Consider the following 19,563-nt stretch of genomic DNA (forward strand, 5'->3'; position numbering starts at 1 on the left):
GATTTTAGGTTTTGAAATTCCAAGTATCTGGCATTAACACACATCCCAGTTGGGTTGTGCTCTGGCATGCAGAAAGCATAACATCATTGCTTTTTTTCCCTACTGGTTACTTTGCATTCTGTTGTGCTAGGCAAGCTTTAGGCGTGGCCTGGATTTCCTCTACATGGAGCAGGAATTTAATTCTGGATTCATCAGCTACAGTATCTTTTGTTAAATGCACACAATGCATTGGCTTTCCTCCCACCAAAGTGTGGAATCCAGCTGGTATTTCTGCAAGAGGACAGTGTGTGCCAGTCCAAAGGATTGTAGGGTTGATTAGTACTGGGAAGTCTGAGATTCTTCCACGTGCCTCTTTGTTGACTGTGAGAATTTCATCTCTTTATGTTGTAGGGCTGTTCTTTACCTAGAAGTGCACATAAACCTCTGTTCCTGAGTTACTCATTCAGGAAAAACTGCTTGGGGTTACTCAGTGCTGCTTCCCAAAATGTGTGTGTCTGAACCTTCCCAGAGCCATCCACCCTCCAGTCATGTCAGATTCCTCCTTTGGTTTTAATATTGGCAGTCAGACGAGTAGGGGGTTTGCTAACAGCATGATGAAGGAGTTGGTAAAGTCTCCTAATTTACATCCATTTAATATTTAGCTTCGTCTTCTCTACCAGTGATGCTAGTGGAGGCAGTGGCTCTGACTATGCTAGGATAGACGTAAAAAAAAAAACAAACTAGCTGATAGATTATCATACATTTGAGGTAGACAAAGATATGTAATGTGGGTATCCACTAAAAAAGGCTTCTGTGTATCAACTCTGAAATTTGGTCTATTTGTGGTCTTTGTTATAGAGGGAATTGGACTGTCTACAAATCCAAGTGCTGCCTATAAAATTATTCTGCTGAATAATGCTCCAATTCATTTGCTATTCCCAACCCCTCTGAAAACTCTGCATGCATATCTGCATAAAATCAGCAACAAGTGTAGCTAGTAATGAAATAATTCAAATTTAGTTTATTTTGTTTCATGATGCACAAATAGGAAGTCATTTAAGTGTGACTGATTTTATTCATCCACAGTAGTTGCTCATCTGAAATGCTATTGAAATTCAGTAATTGGAGCTCTGAAATACAGTATTTGACAGATGGTGTGGGTGGTTGTGCCATTTCCATGATAAATCTACTTACAAATATAACCATGAGGAAGTTGTGTTCATTCCTTGACTATGGGAACATATAGGTGGAAAAAGTGACAAACATGACATATGTGTCTTGGATCTTCATTTTCTTCCTATAATAATTTGAATTCTTAAACTACTGCAAGAGAGAGGCTTCTTTTATTTGTCTGAGAAGAAGTTGATAAAATATTCCTTCAGTAGCCTTCCTTTTCTTTCATTTCTTTTGAAGCTTTTCCTATAGTGAATTACTTTTGTAATGTCTTCAAGCATCAGTTAGAAAGCATCGCTCATTTTAGATGAAAACAAAGTAGATCTTCTCTAAGATACATTTACTGTTAACTTAAAGTATTGGAGGCTGGAGAGACGTACAGTCTTGTTGCCCCAGGGCTTACTGTTGAAACGTAGAGATGGTAAAACGGTATAAATAAAAAATATACTGCATTATCCAATTTGAATATTCTTTTTTACTCCCTTTGTGTTTTAACAGAAATCACCGATGCTGGTACTAGAGGAACCCAAGATACAGTAAAGGGTGTGAAAAGAAAAAAGATTGTGTCTGAAAACCATCTTAAAAAAATACCAAAATCGCCTTTGAGAAGCCCTGCTGAAGCCAAGGTTAAGCAAAATGTAGACCCTTCACCGCTAAAAGCTCTTCCAGATGTCTCCGAACATGCCACGGCACAGGATCACCTGCCCGTGCAAAATGGAAATCAATGTACCAAACAAAATGGGGGAGCACTTAGTGGTGAGATAAGTGTTGAAACAACCAAATCTGAGACATCAATGCAGAAAAAGCTTTCACTGATGCATCAGTCCTTAGATTTGTGTAAACAGGCAGCGGGGGATACTGATGCAAACCAACTGAACTCAGCAGAGAGGAAGCCTCCCTCTAACTCCTCATCAAGTAATACAAAGACTGACAGTAATGAATGTATTAATTTTGTTGATTGCAGTACATCATCCCCATGTACGCGTACTGCATTCGATGTCTTACTAAAAGCTATGGAGCCTGAACTGAACACCTTAGCACAAGAGTGCCCCCGTTATGGGATGCAGATAGAGAAACTGAGACCAAATAAAACTGTAAGCACCTCTTCTAGTCTCACGTCCAATACAATAAGTGTCAAAAATCAGTCTGCTTTGTCACAGCAGGAGTTTGTAGCTGGACCTCCCTATTACCCATGTACGTTGAACAATGTGCATGTAGCAACAGCAGCCAAGACTGGACAAGCACAAGGCCAATCGGTTTCTCCTTCACAAGACCTTATTACTAAAACCAGTCAGCAAAATCACCAGGTTGTTATGTGTCCAAGTTTAACTAGGTCGTTGGTGCAACAGCATAATCAAGAAAACCCCAAGCTCCAGCAGATCTACAGCATAGCAGTAACTTCGTCTGTCGTTCACACCTCATCTTCCACTGTAACTCAGGTTTTTTCTCAAAACCCCTTAGTAGCTAGTTCGTCTTCACCACTGTCAATTAACACATCAAGTTCAACACACTTGTCTATAGGTCCTGTGTATAATTCAGCCCAGATAGCATCAGTTGTAAACCATGGTGTAGAACAAATATGTAACCTCTTGAAAGACCAGAAGCCTAAAAAGCTAGGGAAATACGTCTGTGAGTATTGCAATCGGGCCTGTGCCAAGCCCAGTGTTCTCCAAAAGCACATCCGATCCCATACTGGAGAGCGACCATATCCCTGTGTGACGTGTGGGTTTTCATTTAAAACCAAAAGCAATCTCTACAAGCACAAAAAATCTCATGCACACGCTATCAAACTTGGACTAGTCCTGCAACCAGATTCAGGTGGCCTCTTCTTATCTCATGACTCGGACAAAGCACTTAGCATTCATTCAGATGTGGAAGAAAGCGGTGAAAGTGAAGATGAAGGCACTGCAGATGAAAGACAAGATGATCAAGAACTGGAACCTGCACAATTAGTGAAAGTCATTTCGAGTGCAGAAACAGTGCAGAAAGGAAGCCCTATTCCATTAAGCAACCCAGACTGTATATCAGGTGACTCTTCATTGCATGATGCAGAACCTCAAGTAAGGGCAGCTTTACCAAAAGTAGTAGTTCATTCTGTAAATGTTTCTCCATTGAGGGCCGATAGCCCAAAAGTGACAGAGCCAGCGCCTGAGCTTGCTGCAGCACAAAGAAAAGGAGATTCTAAAGTCACAGCTCTTCAATCAAATTTAACACATACAGCCTCATTCAAGGAGAATGACATAAAGCAGCATCAGAAAGTAGAAGCAGGCCTGATAGAGGAACAGCCAGGATCTACTGGAGGATCAGTGCATGCTCAGCTCCAGAGACAGCAGGCAACTGATGGTTCTCAAGATCAGCAAGGAAAATGTCTTTTGAGCCCTAGAAGTTTAGGTAGTACTGATTCTGGTTATTTCTCTCGTTCTGAAAGTGCCGATCAAACAATGAGCCCTCCAGCTCCTTTTGTAAGGGGATTGTTGACTTCTGAGAAAGATCCAAGTAAAAATCTGCCCTATGTGCCACGAGCAAGTGGCATGGTAACATCAGTGGTACAAACTGTTTGTGCCGAAAAAAATCTGATTCTCTCTGGCCAAATGAGACCTCCCTTGGCATCAAAAACTCTTGAGGAGCGTATCTCAAAGTTAATTTCTGATAATGAAGCTGTTGTCGATGATAAACAGTTAGATAGTGTGAAACCAAGAAGAACATCTCTTTCAAGAAGAGGAAGCATAGATTCACCAAAATCTTACATATTTAAGGATTCTTTCCAGTTTGATTTAAAGCCCATGGGAAGAAGAACTAGCTCAAGCTCTGATATACCAAAGTCTCCTTTCACACCCACTGAGAAATCCAAGCAAGTTTTTCTTCTTTCAGTACCATCCCTTGACTGCTTACCCATAACACGAAGTAATTCCATGCCTACCACCAGTTACTCAGCAGTACCTCCTAATGTCATACCTCCCTCTCATCCTCTTCGAGGAAGCCAGTCATTTGATGATAAAATTGGCTCTTTATACGATGATGTTTTTGTGTCGGGACCTGCTACTCCACTCAATCAAGGTGGACATCCTCGGACCCTGGTTAGACAGGCAGCAATAGAAGATTCTTCTACTGGTGAAAGCCAAGGTCTTGGACCAGTGAGATCTGTAGAAGAAAATTATCTGGGGTGTAATTTATCAAATGAATCCTTATTGCAAAGGAGCAAATCCCTGGCACAGGGATCAAATTCAGAAAAAACAAAGAAGTCCCCTCAGGTGCGAGGAACAATGTTTGAATGTGAAACTTGCAGGAATAGATATAGAAAACTGGAAAATTTTGAAAACCACAAGAAATTTTATTGTTCAGAGTTGCATGGACCTAAAACTAAAGCAGCAATCCGAGAGCCTGAGCACAAAACTGCTCCAAACAGTACACAGCCTCAAATTCTACACTACAGAGTCACAACTTCAACTGGTGTCTGGGAGCAGACACCCCAGATAAGGAAAAGAAGGAAAATGAAAAGTGTTGGTGATGATGACGACCCACAGCAAAATTATATGAGTGTACCATCGAAGAACACAGAAGGCCAAAGCAAGCCAGTAAATTCTTCCAGTCTGTCAAAACACAACGCCACAACTGTGGTAGGATCACAACAACCAAGCAAACTTCTACTTCAGAATTCCCAAATTCAGCTTGTGGCTCGCGGCACAGATCAGACTACTGAGCCAAAGATGGCTCCACTCATTGAAAAGCAGGCAAGTTCAGCTGTGCAAGAAAAGGTGGAGCTGAAAAGACAAGGGACTGGCATTTCAGTAATACAGCACACAAATTCACTGAGCAGAAATAGCTCAATCGAGAAATCAGAATCATTTGAAAAAGTATCACCAGTTTCTTCTCAAGAGCCCAACAAGGGTGCAAAGCACCGCTCTTTGAATACAGTTGTAATCCAAGAAGACAGACATTCTCATCTGAGCACCTCCCAGCGTCATCAACCCTTGTCATCAGAACCGCCCAGAGGGGAAGTTCAGGGCAGCCAGTTAGTTTCTAATGAGAGAAGTGCGTCACATCAGCCATCAAGACTTGTTCGCCAGCATAACATCCAGGTTCCTGAAATACTGGTCACAGAAGAGCCAGACAGAGAGCAAGAAAGCCAGTGCAGTGACCCAGAAAAGACAGAAAGGTTTAACTGGCCACAACGCAGTGAAACGCTGTCAAAATTGCCAACAGAAAAGCTTCCACCAAAGAAGAAGAGAATTCGGTTGGCTGAAATGGAACATTCATCTGCTGAATCCAGCATTGACTCCACACTTTCCAGAAGCCTAAGTCGGGAGAGTAGCTTGTCTCATGCCTCCAGTTTCTCAACTTCACTTGATAAAGATGAAACTTTAAAGGCTGAGAACCCTTCCAAAGCAGAGCCTGTTAGTAAGTCTTCAGAATTCCTCATGATTCCTGCTGGCTCACACGCACTGGCAGTGCCCGGACCTCATTACCGGGAAATGAGACGTGCCGCCTCAGAGCAAATCAGCTGCACGCAGCCATCAATGGAGGTTGTGGACTACAGGAGTAAGTCTTTCGACTGTGGAAGCATGTCTCCATCAAAACCTGTCTCGCTTGTAGAGGTAGCCACTCCGAAAATGTCATCTGCAAATGGAGCTGCTGGACATGTGCCTCTGCTAGAAAGGAGGAGGGGGCCATTTGTAAGACAAATATCTTTAAATATTGCTCCCGAAAATCAACAGCCTCAAGTGAAATCAACTTCTTCATTGCAGGCAGCTCATGCCACAGATGTGCCCACAGTGCCACTGCACAGGCTGCAGACCTCTGGCAAACCCTCGGTGGAGTTTCCTTCAAGTACTCAGCATTCACAGACTAACTCCAGACCTCATTCAACGATTCAAAATTGTAGTCCTGTTAGCCTGTCTTCACCTCAGCAGCCTCTAGATCACATGTTGAATAATCAAGGCCAGCCATCCTTGACTCATCAGCCTTCTCAGCCGTCTACTAAAACATCAGCCCAAGGGGAGCAAGCAAGCACAAACTCACTTTCTTGTCATCTTGATGATAAAAAGGACTGTTTTGCTCCAAAGTATCAACTTCAAGTTAAAACATTACATATAGGTCAGCCATACTCTTCTAAATTGCTAAAAAATACTTCATCAACTCAGACTGGTCCGAGTCAAGCTGGGGTGGACCAGAATGTATCTTCCTTTGAAGTGCAGACAAAACTCTCTGACATGTCTAATCCATACTCTGTGCCTCCTCTAAAGCAAATTGTTCCTAATAATTGCAGCAGTCAGATACATCAGATTCCTCCTTTTGTGGTTCCCGTCCGTATTCAGAGCAGTATGCCATCCTATGGCTTCGCAACTGTTACACCCCTGCCTCACATTTTAGTGACCCAGGATCAGGGAAATCAGTCCATCTGCAAAACAAATGTTGTGATGGTGCCAATGCTTGAAGGCAAAACTCAGCTGCCAAAATCTCACAAAGATCATCAGAGGACTTTGCCAAATTCGTTTGAATTTGAAAATTCTCCACTGGAAAGTGGAACCAGAAATTCACCTTTGTCAAGCTCTTCGAATATCATTCAGAAAGTGCCAGTAAGTGGACTCTTCCCTCAACCAGAAGTTGTAGCTTCAAGTAAACGAATGCTTTCCCCAGCAAACAGTTTAGATATTGCCATGGAAAAACAGCAAAAACGTGTTAAAGATGAGAGTGGAGCTGCTTGTATGACAGATGCTAGACCATTGCATTCACTGAACATTAGATCTAATGACCTTACTAGTAAGCAAAAGAAACCAGTTTTAGTAAGACAGGTTTGCACCACCGAGCCTCTTGAAAATCACCTCTTGGATCCTGATGTTGTTACACAGCATGAAAAAAGCACCAAGGCCAGTACTTCAGACCTGCCTGACCATCAGTCATCTGACACTGGGATTTCAGAAACTTTAAAAAAGTCACCAGAATCTGAAGACCTTAAGTCTTCCACATCACCGGTGTTTGTAGTTAGGAAACCTTCTGAATTGTCTCCAGTGAATAGCCAGAGTTCTCTTCTCAAGGCTGTAAGTAGCAGTCAAGAAAGGTCTCCGACTAACAGTGATGAGATCACCCACATCAGCAGCCCGGGCCAAGCAAAGCCTGTAGTGACACTGGCTGTGATGAATGCAGGAGAAATGCAGAGGTTGTCATTTCCAAGCCTCAAGACCACAACAAATTTTACCTGGTGTTACCTCATGAAGACAAAACCATTGCACCTGCTGCAAAGTGATCAAAAAATCTCTGCCTATTCTACATGGACCATTAGTCCCAACAACCCCAATCCACTCGGTTTGTCAACAAAGGTAGCTCTCTCCCTCCTCAATTCCAAACAAAAAGTTGAAAAACCACTGTACACTCTAGCAAGAACTACGCACCCCAGATCTGATGTATTGGTCTATTCAAGCAAGTGGAAGAACAGCTTGACCAAGGTACTTAAGATGTGTTTGATGTATATTGATAATTTACAGAGGATTTGCTTTGGAAATGGTGCTTCATATTTTAGAGAATGTAATATGCCTGACACATACCATATATGTGCGTATTTATTCTAATTATGCTGGATCAAACTGCTAAAAAGTAATTCCAATTAGGAAACCTGTTCATAAGGATTTATCATTTTTTAATGGGAATTAGGTCCTGAGCTTAAATCTATGTATTTAGTGTTCATTGTGGCAGGAATGTGTTTGGCTATTTTTTTGTCAGGGAAAGGGTAGAACAAAATAAGTCTGATATAAATATTTTTAAACACTTCTAATTTAAATTAATTTAAGATAATAATTGCATATTTTGCCTTAAAAGTCAGCTAAGGAAAGAACAATAAGGCTATTTTCTGCTTCCAAACAGTACTCAGCTGGAGCACGTGTCCATGGATACACCAGTTTTCACCGTCACTGATCATCTAATTGTGAGAGGAACAGTATAACATTTCCCTTTCTCCCACCTAGGTTAATCAGTGGTGTGAAATAATGACAAAAATAGCAACGATTAAACAAAATTACCACTGCCGTAAAACCACTGACAAATTCTTGGATTGATATGGCTCCAAAGAAGACATTAAATCTTTGGATAAATGTATCTGAGGGATGTAATCCAGGCAAAGATTGTGACCCACATGAAAAAAAAACCCACATCATTCCAGAGTCCAAAGTGGCAGAGCAAAATAGTCTCTTTTTATTTCCTTAGCTGTTTTAGGGCTGCACAGATATGATCAAGATTTTACTTGCTGGACAGTTTTGTTACAGACAGGACCAAAGCTGTTTGGTTTAGACTGGATTTGGTGTTCCTTAGTGACTGAACCACTGCTGTGCGCGGGTGAGGTGGCTTTTAGCCCTGCATTATGGCAGCAGGTGTCTGTGTTTCTGTAAGGGACCCAGTAGTCGATTTTATTGTCCCATCTGCTGAAGTTGCGAAGCTCTCTGAAGCCTGCAGCATGATTTCACGCTTTTCCTTGCTCTGCACTGCAGACGCAGTGTCTTTGGTGCCAAACACATTGGAGCTGGCAAAAACAGGGCATCAGAGAAGCCACAGACCTTCCTTTCTCCATGATCCTTCAGGACATGGAAATGGTTTGGCAGAGGGGTAGAAGTAACTGTAATTTGTCCTACTGCCATCAGCAGAACATCCCAGACATTGGGATTCAGGGTCCATAGGCCAGCAGTCACTCTACAGGAGACTTTCTGCAGCCTGGGGAAAAGACCCCTATTTGTGTGGGTGTTGAGGGACAGAAACTGCTGCTGTCAGAGGTCACCCTAGAATGTTTCTTTGTCTGCTAAGTGTTTTGCTAAGGTACAACATTGTCAGTGGGAAGAAAAGCAATAGGAAGAGAAACTGTGTGATAGGTGAATTAGTTTCAGAAATACAGGAAGATACACTGAAACCTTTAAGGCCAAAAGGGCAGTGAAGTTAAAAGTGGTCCTCCTGAAATCAGTGGGAGACTTGCTAGCATTTATATTGGAGTTCAAAACTTTATCTACAATGTTCCCTGTAGAAAATGCATACAGCTGCTGATTTTGTTTCAGTGTTGTAGTTGAATTGAATTTTTGGTTCCATGTTAGTATGCTGCCTTGGTTTAAACTCTTACTGCCTTTTTTTCTTCAGTCTGCTTCCTCATGCACTTCCTGAGATGTTGCACTTAAATAGTGCTAAATTTAAAAAAAAAAAAAAAAAGTAAACAAATGCTTAATTTTTTTTCATTGTATATAGTTGAGCAAGTCTTTCTAAGGCAAGTCTGACATCCTTGTGTCATTGAGTCATGTTTGTTTTATTTTTGAAGAACAGTCTATCAGAAGAAATTCTGTAATAGCAAAGCAATTGTATGACTCTTGAAAAACAGATTTTCTATACAAACAAATTCTGTTTAGAATACAAATAATAGATAATAATATATTTTAAAAATATTTTGACAGCACCATTTTAAAATACTCCAGGAGTGATTAAGTGCTGTAATAGGCAGCTGTCAGGTACATTTACAGTGCTTCTGCCACAAAAGAAACAACAGTTACTAATCTTTCTTCAGTCTTTCTTGCTGACACTCTGAATGAAGCACATGAACATGATGGAAGTGAAGAGTTTTTAAACTCTGCTTTGCTCAGAGCCGTTACTAAGGAAAAAACTGCAGCAAATAGCACCAATTAAAGTTTAATTGGCACCTCAGATCATATGAGCAAGGTGTACCATGACAGAAGTTAAAAATTTCAGAGACCTGATAGGTTTTTCTATCTAATGCTTCCAGAGTTTGTCTGCTTTCCCTTCTAATGATTAAGGTAGCAGGATTTCAGCTGTTTTTCAGAATGATGTTGCTGCTGGTGCTAATACAATGTACCTCTGTGTTACTAGTCTCCAGTTAGACCTGGTAATGGAACAGCTGATGCCAACTCGGAATCTTCCTCACAGAAGCCATGTTTTAAAAAAGCAACTGAAATTCCTCAGCTCAGGTCCAGTGATTCCACTGGGGTTTTTTTTGTTGTTGTTTTTTTGGGGGGTTTTTTTGTGTTTTTTTTTTTTTTTTTGTTGGAGTCTGAGGATGGAAAACATTGGAGATCATTTTGGAAATTCATATTCCATTTAAAAAAAACAACAAACAGAAAACAAAAAAAACCGAGCACAAACAAAGCCAAAAAAGAAAATAGCAAATAATTCTAAGAAAAAAAAAACCAAAAAAAAAACCAACAAAAAAAGGATTGATTTCTTACTGAGAAGCTTGGCAGTGTCCTGACTTCCTTGAGGAACCATGGTTTGGATTGCAGGTGTTGGGGTTTGTGTTTGCTCAAGTGGTTTGCACATTTTAACCCTGATCTGAAGGAGAACTTTAAGTGCTACCACAATCCAATTTACGAATAATAATAAAAATGCAGTACTGTTATGTCTCACCTTCTCTTCTCACGGCCATAGCCTTTTCTAGACTCATTTGGCATATTCCTCTTGTGAAGCTATATCTGCTGATCTTCTCATAGAGATAAAGCAACTTGCTGAACTGTCCTGGATTTGCCCCCAGAACTAAACCATGTTTACAGATACCTCGTGCTGCTGCATAGCCGCTACTAATTGCTGTCACAAAATAAGGCAGTTCTTTCAACAATAGGTACCATGGGAAAGGAAGATACACGTGAACAAAATGCAAACAAAAAGGAACCCAGGGACTTTGTTTGCTCTTCACAATTGACTGCTCAGAGGCAATAGGTGAAGTTGCCACGTTCCAGTGATTCAGAAAACAAACCACAAAATGTTATTGTGAAAGAAGCTCCTGGAATGAGTGCAGCATGTTAAAATATAACAGGAGGTTTCACCTGCATGGAAAAGCCTTATTTTATCTCCCTTCTCTTTTATTTTATTTTTCCATTTATTACTACTTTTCACCAGGTTTTCTCACTTGAATTCACTGGTGTTATATCTTTCTCAAGCCTCAACATTGATCTTGGCTCTTCTCCCTAAAGTGAATCAGCAGGGTGTGCAGTATTCCAGGGTGATGATTTTTGAGCAAGGATAGGCTGAAGAATGGAAAGTTTCTCCTAACTGTGGAAAGCTTTCCTTTCTTGGATGATATGGCACAACAGTCCAGCTCACCACTGGAAAGTAGTTAAATGCAGAAGATTTGTACGTGTATACTAGTAAAAGGTTAAAGATATTAAAAACATTTTCCCCAAGTGGCTGTGTTCCAGTGGGAAAAATGTTTAATGAATATTCTAATCTGAAATTTATAACTTTGATGATTCAGGCTGCGAGCATGCGTTTTTTCCAAAGGATGTAGTAAAGTACCAGAAGTATCTGTTGAACTCTGGTCTCTGGGCAGCCCTAAGAGCAATTTTTTTTCAGTTTTATACCTGTAATTGAGGACAGTGGAGTTAAACTGGAGCAAAATGAGTAAAGTAGAAATTAATTATGGTCCTTTTCTCTATGGGAGTAGAGAGACAAGTTTCTCTGTTAAAAACAGAAGACAGAGGTAATCATAGAGAGAAACATTTTATAGCATTGCTGTTTTTCTGCCCTTTCCACCAGTTCATGTGGGGCTTGGGGGGGATTTCAGGTGAGGTGCATTAAAGGATTTCCATGCAAGAAACCTGTGCTTCTTAGAGACTGGTTGATCTTTGAAATGTACAGTCATTTTCATCATCAGTTTGATTTTTTTCAGAAAAAACTAAACAGACTGGTTTTTTTCATTGTTGGTGAGCATATCTGTAGATTTCTGTGATATAAACTCAATATTTCTGTTACTCTAATATATCAGCATTTTACATGTCCAAGACACTGAAACAATTTCCTAAAGCAGCAAATAACCATTAAACTAAAATGCAGCAGGGGAGGTTAATAATTTTAACACTAAGTCTTATATCTGTACATAAGCATGTGTTTAAAAAAAAAGATGGGGTAGTGGGAGAATCAGAGGTACTTGGTTTCATGATAGTTTTTGCATTCTGAGTACTTTTGTATAAATATACAACTTATTGTAACAGTTTCATCATCATTTGGATAACAACCTGGGTCTAAGACTTCAGTAATTTTTCTTTTTCCTTTGTCTTTTCACTATTTAAAATTAAATTTGGAAAAAAATAATTAGTATACATATTGAAAGATCAGGCACTTAAAGATTGCATTATTTCAGCTACTGGGAATATTTATGTGTTTAGTTTATTGTGTGTATTCTGTATTTTCCACAGCTCTCTTCCTGATAAGCTACAAATCTCACCTTGTTACTCTTTGTTTGCAGTGGGAACAAAAGCAGTTTGTGTGCCAGGTAGTGTATAGGAACTGCAGAACAGCTGAATTGTGATTATCGGAGCAGGTTCATTTCTGGTATTTTTCATCCAGAGCATCATCTCCTTTCACCTTGTATGAGTGCTGTTAAAACATGCAGGGTGAAATTTCTTTCTTCCTACACACAGGCAGAGTTGTTATGTGTGCTTTGGTAGAAGTGCTCAGACATTTGAAAATGCAACCTGAATCAATCCAGAGGGCCGTGTGAGGGCGTACAGATTGGGATAGTGCTTGTGCATGTGCAGCTTGCTGGAGCTTTCAATTGAATAGGAAGATGCTTTTCCTCTGATCTGTGTTAATTCCTTATCCTGTGGGAATTAGAAGTGAAGGCAGTGTCTGAGACTGTATGAAGGACAATGGGCAAGAACCAGGTGCCAGAATGATGTCATCCTTCAATGTATGTAGCAACAAGCATAACTGATCAGTCATTTTAAGCCAGCCAGTGAAGTCATTCCTCTTGCCAAGAATTCACAAGCTTACAGCATTAAATTTTATAATGAGTGAAAAACATAAGGCCAGACTTTTTTTTTTCTCTCATCATTTTATTCACTTATCAATATGAGCAAATGAGGTAAATGTGCCAGCTACGTGGGTAGAACAGTTTATAAATATAGCAGTAATAATTGCTGGCTAATTGGATCATTCCTTTATTGTTGCCCATTTTATAAATATCCTAGGGTTGGAAGAAGAAGATTTTAATTGGCAAATGTTGAGGGAACTCATCTTCCTTAAAACAAACAAAAAAAATTATTTGACTAATAATCAGGGAAAGTGAAGAAATATAATCTTGTTCTGCTTTTTCTTGTAATTTGGCCTGGCAGTAGGAAATTAAGTGTGGAGTTTTGCTTTGGAAGGGTTCTGGAACCCTTGTTTAATAACCTCACCAAATTGGAACAGTCAGTTTCCAGAGCAAAAGAGCTGTAGTTCTCAAAAAATATTAGCACTCAGAATTGTTACCTGTTAATAACCTCCCTAGGTTCAGCCCTCCTTCCCACCCTTCTCCTCTCTGCTGTGCCATGTGGAGGCAGCTCCTGCTGGCCATGAGGAGCTGCTGTGTCCTGGGTCAACAGACAGGTTGTTCCAGGTGCTGCTGTTCAGGAAGAACTTTGGTTTGATTGTACACGTATTTCTCTGAAGGCTATTTGTGAGCTAAAAAGCATCACCTTCATCTTCCCAGAGCAAGGAAAAGGAATGTTCTACTTCAGACTCAAAGGATTCCTGGTTTCCTACAGGGCCATAATCTCTATATAGATTTAGCAGTCTACAAACAGACAGTGCATAGTAGAGAAGAAGTTTAGCAAAGATATTTTTTTTGTTTTGTGTAGCTTAACAGTTTTAAAAACCGTTTATTAGAATTGTGGCTTTTATGATATTTTTATTCACCATAACTTGAATGTATGAATAGCATATGAAAGACACTAATGTTAATGATAAGCGTATCTCATTTTCTTTCAGAGAGCATTAAATAGGAAAAAATTGACTCCAACTGAATTCAGCAATAAGGAAAACTCTGAATCAAGCACTGAGCATGATAAAGAAAACTCATTTATCAAAACTGTACCAAGAAGAGTTAAAATATTTGATGGAGGGCAAGTATTGTACTTTGTATACTAGTTATCATTGGGAAGATATTTTTTCTTAGATTCTAGACTTTGCAGAGATGTTGCTTCCTGATTGATTTATTTTAAACAATAGTTTCCATACTGTGGTCTGTGGATGTTGGTTTATGTTTCCAAGAAAAATGGAAAATCATCAGTAGCATGGAGCCATGAGAGTTATGAGAGGGGGTAATAAAATAAAGAACATTAGGCTGTGCGATTCATTTTTTTTTTTTTTTCAGGGAATGAGCATTAATCAGTGCTAAAGGCAGCTAGATACAGCCAGAGATGTAAATTCTGTTCCTATGTTTCTCTTACATGATAAATAATACCTATTCTGCAGCAAGGTTGTATAACTGTAGCTGGAGAGGAAATAGTCCAGGGGCTGAGCAGCAGCCTGCAGTGCTGTCTTAGGCAGCTTGCTGTGGCATACATAGGCTGGAGAGCTCTGATTTGAAAAGTGCCATGGAAATATTTACTGAGAGTCCTCCTCCCTGCACCATAATACTTTAAATCTGTTGCCTGATGTAAATAACAGTTGCTTTAGCCACAGTATTGCACTATTGCATCTTATAAAACAGATTATTAAATAGAAAAGTGCCAGTGACACCTGTAAAATTTTGTAGCACAAATAGTGCGTATTTGATTAATCTCAATTGTCAGCTGTAGGGCTTTAGTTACTGGTTCCCAGTTTGAATCTAGTCTAGGCCAGCAGTTAAATCATTACCAGCTGCCCAGGTAAAATATTGTTGTGTCTCTGCTCAGATACAGACTTTGCAAGGACCAGGTCACAAAAGCTTAACACAACATTTAGCATCCTTGAGTGGAAATATGAAGGGCATAATTGAATACAAATTACTGTTTCCATGTAGAGACAGTCCCCATAGGCTGAGTGCAGAGGACATTGATAGGGAATTTTAAAGACTTTCTCATCATTGTAACTAATGTTACTCCTTTTCTGCATCAGGCAGAGCCTCAAAGATGCTCTTTTAAAGCTCCCTCAAACCTTCAGGTGCTCAAACCTGCTTCCAAGAACTGACATGTTTAAAAGATATGTTCCTGTGTTGCTAAGAGGAAATTTGAAGTCTTTAAATGTTTAGTATCAACAGTACCTTTATTTAAAAAGATTAGCTGCTATTCCTAAACAAGTCTGTGACTAGCTAGTGATAAATATAGATATGAATTTAACAAATACATGCAGGAGTGAGCAGAAAAAGAGCATGATTGGTTTTGTCAGTTATTTATATTCATTTAATGTGTTATTTTAAAAATTCTGGTAGATGAGGGTTTCTGGGCGGACTCATTTTCCCATTACAACTGATTGCCTTACTCTTATGGTACTGTTGCTAGGTACAAGTCAAACGAAGACTATGTGTATGTGAGAGGGAGAGGGAGAGGGAAGTATATCTGTGAGGAATGTGGAATACGTTGCAAGAAGCCCAGCATGCTGAAGAAGCACATCCGCACACACACCGATGTCCGTCCTTACCACTGCAATTACTGCAACTTTTCCTTCAAAACTAAAGGTAAGGCTACTTTATTGGTTATGTTTTTCCCTTTTTTTCTTTCTACTTTAAAGTAAAATTATTTTCTTCTCTCAGTTGGCTGTTCATGAGTTTAAGAGGTTCCCTCTCTGTAGCATTTTATTATCTAATGCTTCAAATATTCATAATTTATTTCCTGCTTGTCCTTTGTCTTCTGTGTATTTTTTCATATGATCACATCTTCATACGATGAACTGTCTGGCATGCCACAGTGGGTGAGAAATCAGAGTGGAAGAGAGAAATCATGGGAGTATGCTGAAAGTTAGGTGAAGACAAGTGAGATGGTTAGCTACTCATCCTAGATAGAGATGGGACACAGAATTTTAAATCCCTTACACTGTCTTTCTGAGGTAGGAGATGGACGTATATTGTACTTGTATTGGCACTCAACCAATTGCTCTAGGAAAGAAATTTGCCTCTAATAAATTACTATATTGAATTTTTCTTGTGTTTTTTACTCTTGAAGGACAAAGGTTTACTTTCCACTTGACCTTCTAAGTCCCCGAGCTGGATGTCTACTTTTTAAAGCCTTTTTATAACTTTAGATACTTAAGTGTATCCTAGTTTATGCAGGCAATATATTAAACAGTGGTACATCCAGGACTCAAGTGAAACAGACAGGAGAAGTTCACAGCCAAAATAATTTCAGAAAAAAAAAAGTAGTAAAATTTTTCTTGGCTTTGAATATCATTTAGCAGCAATTTCCCCCCCGCCCAAGCTCTAATCTCAGTGTTTTTAATGGGTTTGAGACTATTCAGCAGTTGGGTGGAAAACTTCCAAGAAATAACACAGTGCTGCACAAAGTGGGATGAATAGGCTTCAAGTGTGTCAAAACTCATCACTGCATCCTGACAGGCTGGGTCATCATATTGCCTTTATGATGAAATGCTGGAGTGCAAACCCAGTAAATTCTCATTATAGTTTTTGCCGAGGAGGGGTGCTGGCCAAGTTCAAGTAATTAAGTTCTGCCCGTGTAAAGATCTCCCTGGTTTCAGTTGTAGCAGATACTTGTATTTACATCCTCTTCTGCATTTGCTGTGCCTGCCTCATGCCATTGCTGCTGGAGTCAGGTCACACAGTTGGGTGTTCGATGTTTGGTAAGCCACTCTTCATGACAGCACAGTGTAGCCAGCAGTTTCATGAAGTGTGCAAAAACTGGAAAATTTGCTATTTTCTGAGTCAATATATTTGCAACAAGTATTTTAACATTTGGGTTGAGTTACCACCTTCATTTCAAAGTAGAAATAAAGTACTCCACAACCATAGAAGAGTCAGCATTATAGTTTAATTTTTCCTACTTAAATACCTCAAAGAAACATTTTTTGTGAAGTTTGAGGTGGGCAGTTACTTCTAGTAACATGCATTTCATAAATATAATCATTTACAGATCTGAGTCACTCTTCTTTATTGATATTTGCCATATTTTCTTTTTAAAGGCGAGGAAGAGAGCAGCCTGTGGGGCCTCTTAGCTACACATTCACTTTTGAGATTCAAATCAAGTATGTTCATGCTCTGATTTTGAAAAAAAAATTAACATGTTTGCTTAAGTTGGCATTGAAAATGTTTACACTAAAAATAGAATTCATCAAATACTGGAAGAGCTGCAAGATACAAACTTCAGTTTCACTTGATGGTTTTCTCTCAACGTGACTTTGAATCACCCCTTTTTTATACTTTGTCATAAACAAAGGAGGGATCTCTTACACTAGTACAAAATACATTATAATTTAGAATTTCCATCCTCTTCTATTTTATCTCAATAAAAGACTTCCTGAAATGTAGACACAAATTGGAAGCGTTCAGGATGGTGAATCTGCTGCAGCCCTTGACAGCTTGAATTGAGGGACAAGGTTCTAGCAAGTGTTAAATTAAATTATAAGGTTGTTATAAATGTACCTGAAGAAGAGATGGACGCATTGAGCATATATTTATAGTCATTTGTGTACTCACAGAGCAGATAATTTTGGCTTTTTTTTCTTAAGGAAATTTAACAAAACATATGAAGTCAAAGGCACATAGCAAGAAGTGCATGGATTTGGGAGTCTCAGTAGGCTTAATAGATGACCAGGATGGAGAAGAAGAATTTGGTAAGAAATTAAAGTCTTCTTTGTTTATTGAATTTTTGTGTCTATTTTGTAATCTCAGCTTCTTACTCTTTCTTTTCCAGAGCTTTTTAATTCCTGTACAGGGAAAAAATACAGGGAAAAAAATTTTAAGAACTAGGCAAGGGAGCTAGAAAAACACTGGAAAAACTTTCACTGAAGGAAATGACAAGCATATGCTAAGGATAAATTGCTGCTGAATTTTTCACAAAGTGTTATGCAGTTTAACTTTATCACTTTCACAGATAAGTATGACAAGATTGAAAATACCAGAAAAACAGCTGTTTGCCTGGAAAAAATGCAGTCAAGTGTAGTGCTTCTTTGAAAATAGTTGTGCATTAAATGGTCCATGTTTTGGGATGCATATTTCATAGAAATTAAATTCCTAATACACCACAAAAATCACAAATATGTTGCTGAGTGCTTTGCAAGGAGGTTAATCATCTTCCAGAATAGAATTCTGTCCTCCTTCACAAATAATTGGGATAAATCTGCAGATAGAGAACATACAGAAATTAAAAACATTATTCATCTTCACCTGGTCTACTTCTTCATTAGCGTTGAGAATGCTTTCAGAATGAATATATTTGCTAAAAAACTGGAATTCTGCACTTCCCACATCCCAAGAAGATTCTGCTGAAGGGGAGATGAGATCAAGGACAGTCAAGGAGAGCCAAACCAGGTTCATGAGTGACATGTTTGGCATGATAAGAAAGGTGTGCCTGTACCAGAGCCAGTGAGATGAAGAACAGGATTCTGCATTAGGACTATTTGGGATCTCGGCACGTCTCAGTGCAGTGATGGCATTTTTCCCTGCCTCACATTCCTCTGTGGGGAGATGAGTTCTCTTGCCTTGCTTTGGTGTATTTTTCTCCCTCCAGCGGAATAGTTTATTAGATTGTGGATGAGGTTTGGAGAAAATAAAGCAATAGGGGTCTTTATTTAAGCTGTAAGGGAAAAGAAAGATGAATGCACTTGCTTCCATATGACAACCACTCGCAGAATAAGCAAATCATCTTGAATCTAATTCTAAATAATCCTGGGAATATGACTCAGCTGCTGTGATTCAGTAGTGCACTAGGTAGAAAGAAACCTGCATTTTTCACATTTTCGGCCCTCTTCAATATAGTCTTTTTTCATAAGCAAAAGATATGTCTCCCTTCACAATTTGAGGAACCAGATAAATAACAGAGATGATAATCAGCAGGACAAATTACTGTCTTTTTCTTCCAGAGGAACAATTTTTTTTAATATTTTCTGTCTTCACATGACAGAAAAATTGTCACTGTTTAAGCAATGTTCTGTAGCATTTGACATTTTTATGAGTTTTGTAAACTACAGGTGAATGGATATTTCCATTTACTAGGGACTGAAAACATTTTATTGATTGATAAATTGATATTCCAAATTGCATGCATTAAAAGATACATTTGTGATTACAATGCAATGAGAAACGTTTCAAATGTTAACTGAATGTTCAGTAACACTGGCTTGAAGGAAGCCACTTCAAACATTTGTTGAAAGAATGCTTTCCTTTGACCTCAAGACTATTTGATTGAGAAAGAGAGAGGCTTTCTCTTTTTACATATCATGTACAGGCATGTTTGACCATAGTATAAGTATATCGGCCCATATAAAATATGTTCTTTGCTCAGCACGGTAATTATTAATAAATTAAATACTCTATTTTGAAAAAAAAAGCACAGACATTCTACAGGATTTGCTACATCATCCTTGAAATTCTTCATTGAATTTAATTTTATGGCTACAATGCCTATTTTGTATTTCCCCAAAATAGAGGATATAACACTTCTTTCTTTACCTGGAGGCCCAAACCAAGAACAACTTGGTGATAAAACCCTGAGTTTTCCAAAGGATCTGGCTCAGATACCCCTAGCAAAA

The 19,563-nt window shown here is 39.1% G+C and overlaps 1 protein-coding gene and 1 long non-coding RNA gene across 16 annotated transcripts in view; one reads left to right on the forward strand and one right to left on the reverse strand.

Moving 5' to 3' along the window:
• HIVEP1 (HIVEP zinc finger 1) overlaps positions 1–19,563 on the forward strand; it is a 128,905-nt gene that overhangs the window by 85,701 nt on the left and 23,641 nt on the right. For all 14 annotated transcript variants that reach the window (XR_012053897.1, XR_012053896.1, XR_012053898.1 and 11 more), the window contains 4 exons: positions 1,651–7,595; positions 13,873–14,006; positions 15,366–15,541; positions 17,542–17,646. Coding sequence is in view for 11 of the 14 variants with exons in the window: in XM_030265494.4 (XP_030121354.4) it covers positions 1,651–7,595; positions 13,873–14,006; positions 15,366–15,541; positions 17,542–17,646 (6,360 nt within the window). In the remaining 3 variants the exon portion in view is untranslated. The remainder of the gene's footprint in view (positions 1–1,650; positions 7,596–13,872; positions 14,007–15,365; positions 15,542–17,541; positions 17,647–19,563) is intronic.
• Positions 17,601–19,563, reverse strand: part of LOC121469481 (uncharacterized) — a 52,133-nt gene continuing 50,170 nt past the window's right edge. Inside the window, exon 4 of one of the 2 annotated variants that reach the window (XR_012053899.1) lies at positions 17,601–17,739. This is a non-coding gene — a long non-coding RNA (uncharacterized lncRNA). Of the gene's footprint in view, positions 17,740–17,760; positions 18,153–19,563 lie in introns of those variants that run through there. The other variant, XR_005979569.2, reaches the window with a different exon arrangement.

This window comes from Taeniopygia guttata, chromosome 2 (assembly GCF_048771995.1).
Source record: "Taeniopygia guttata chromosome 2, bTaeGut7.mat, whole genome shotgun sequence".
NCBI classification, from domain to species: domain Eukaryota; kingdom Metazoa; phylum Chordata; class Aves; order Passeriformes; family Estrildidae; genus Taeniopygia; species Taeniopygia guttata.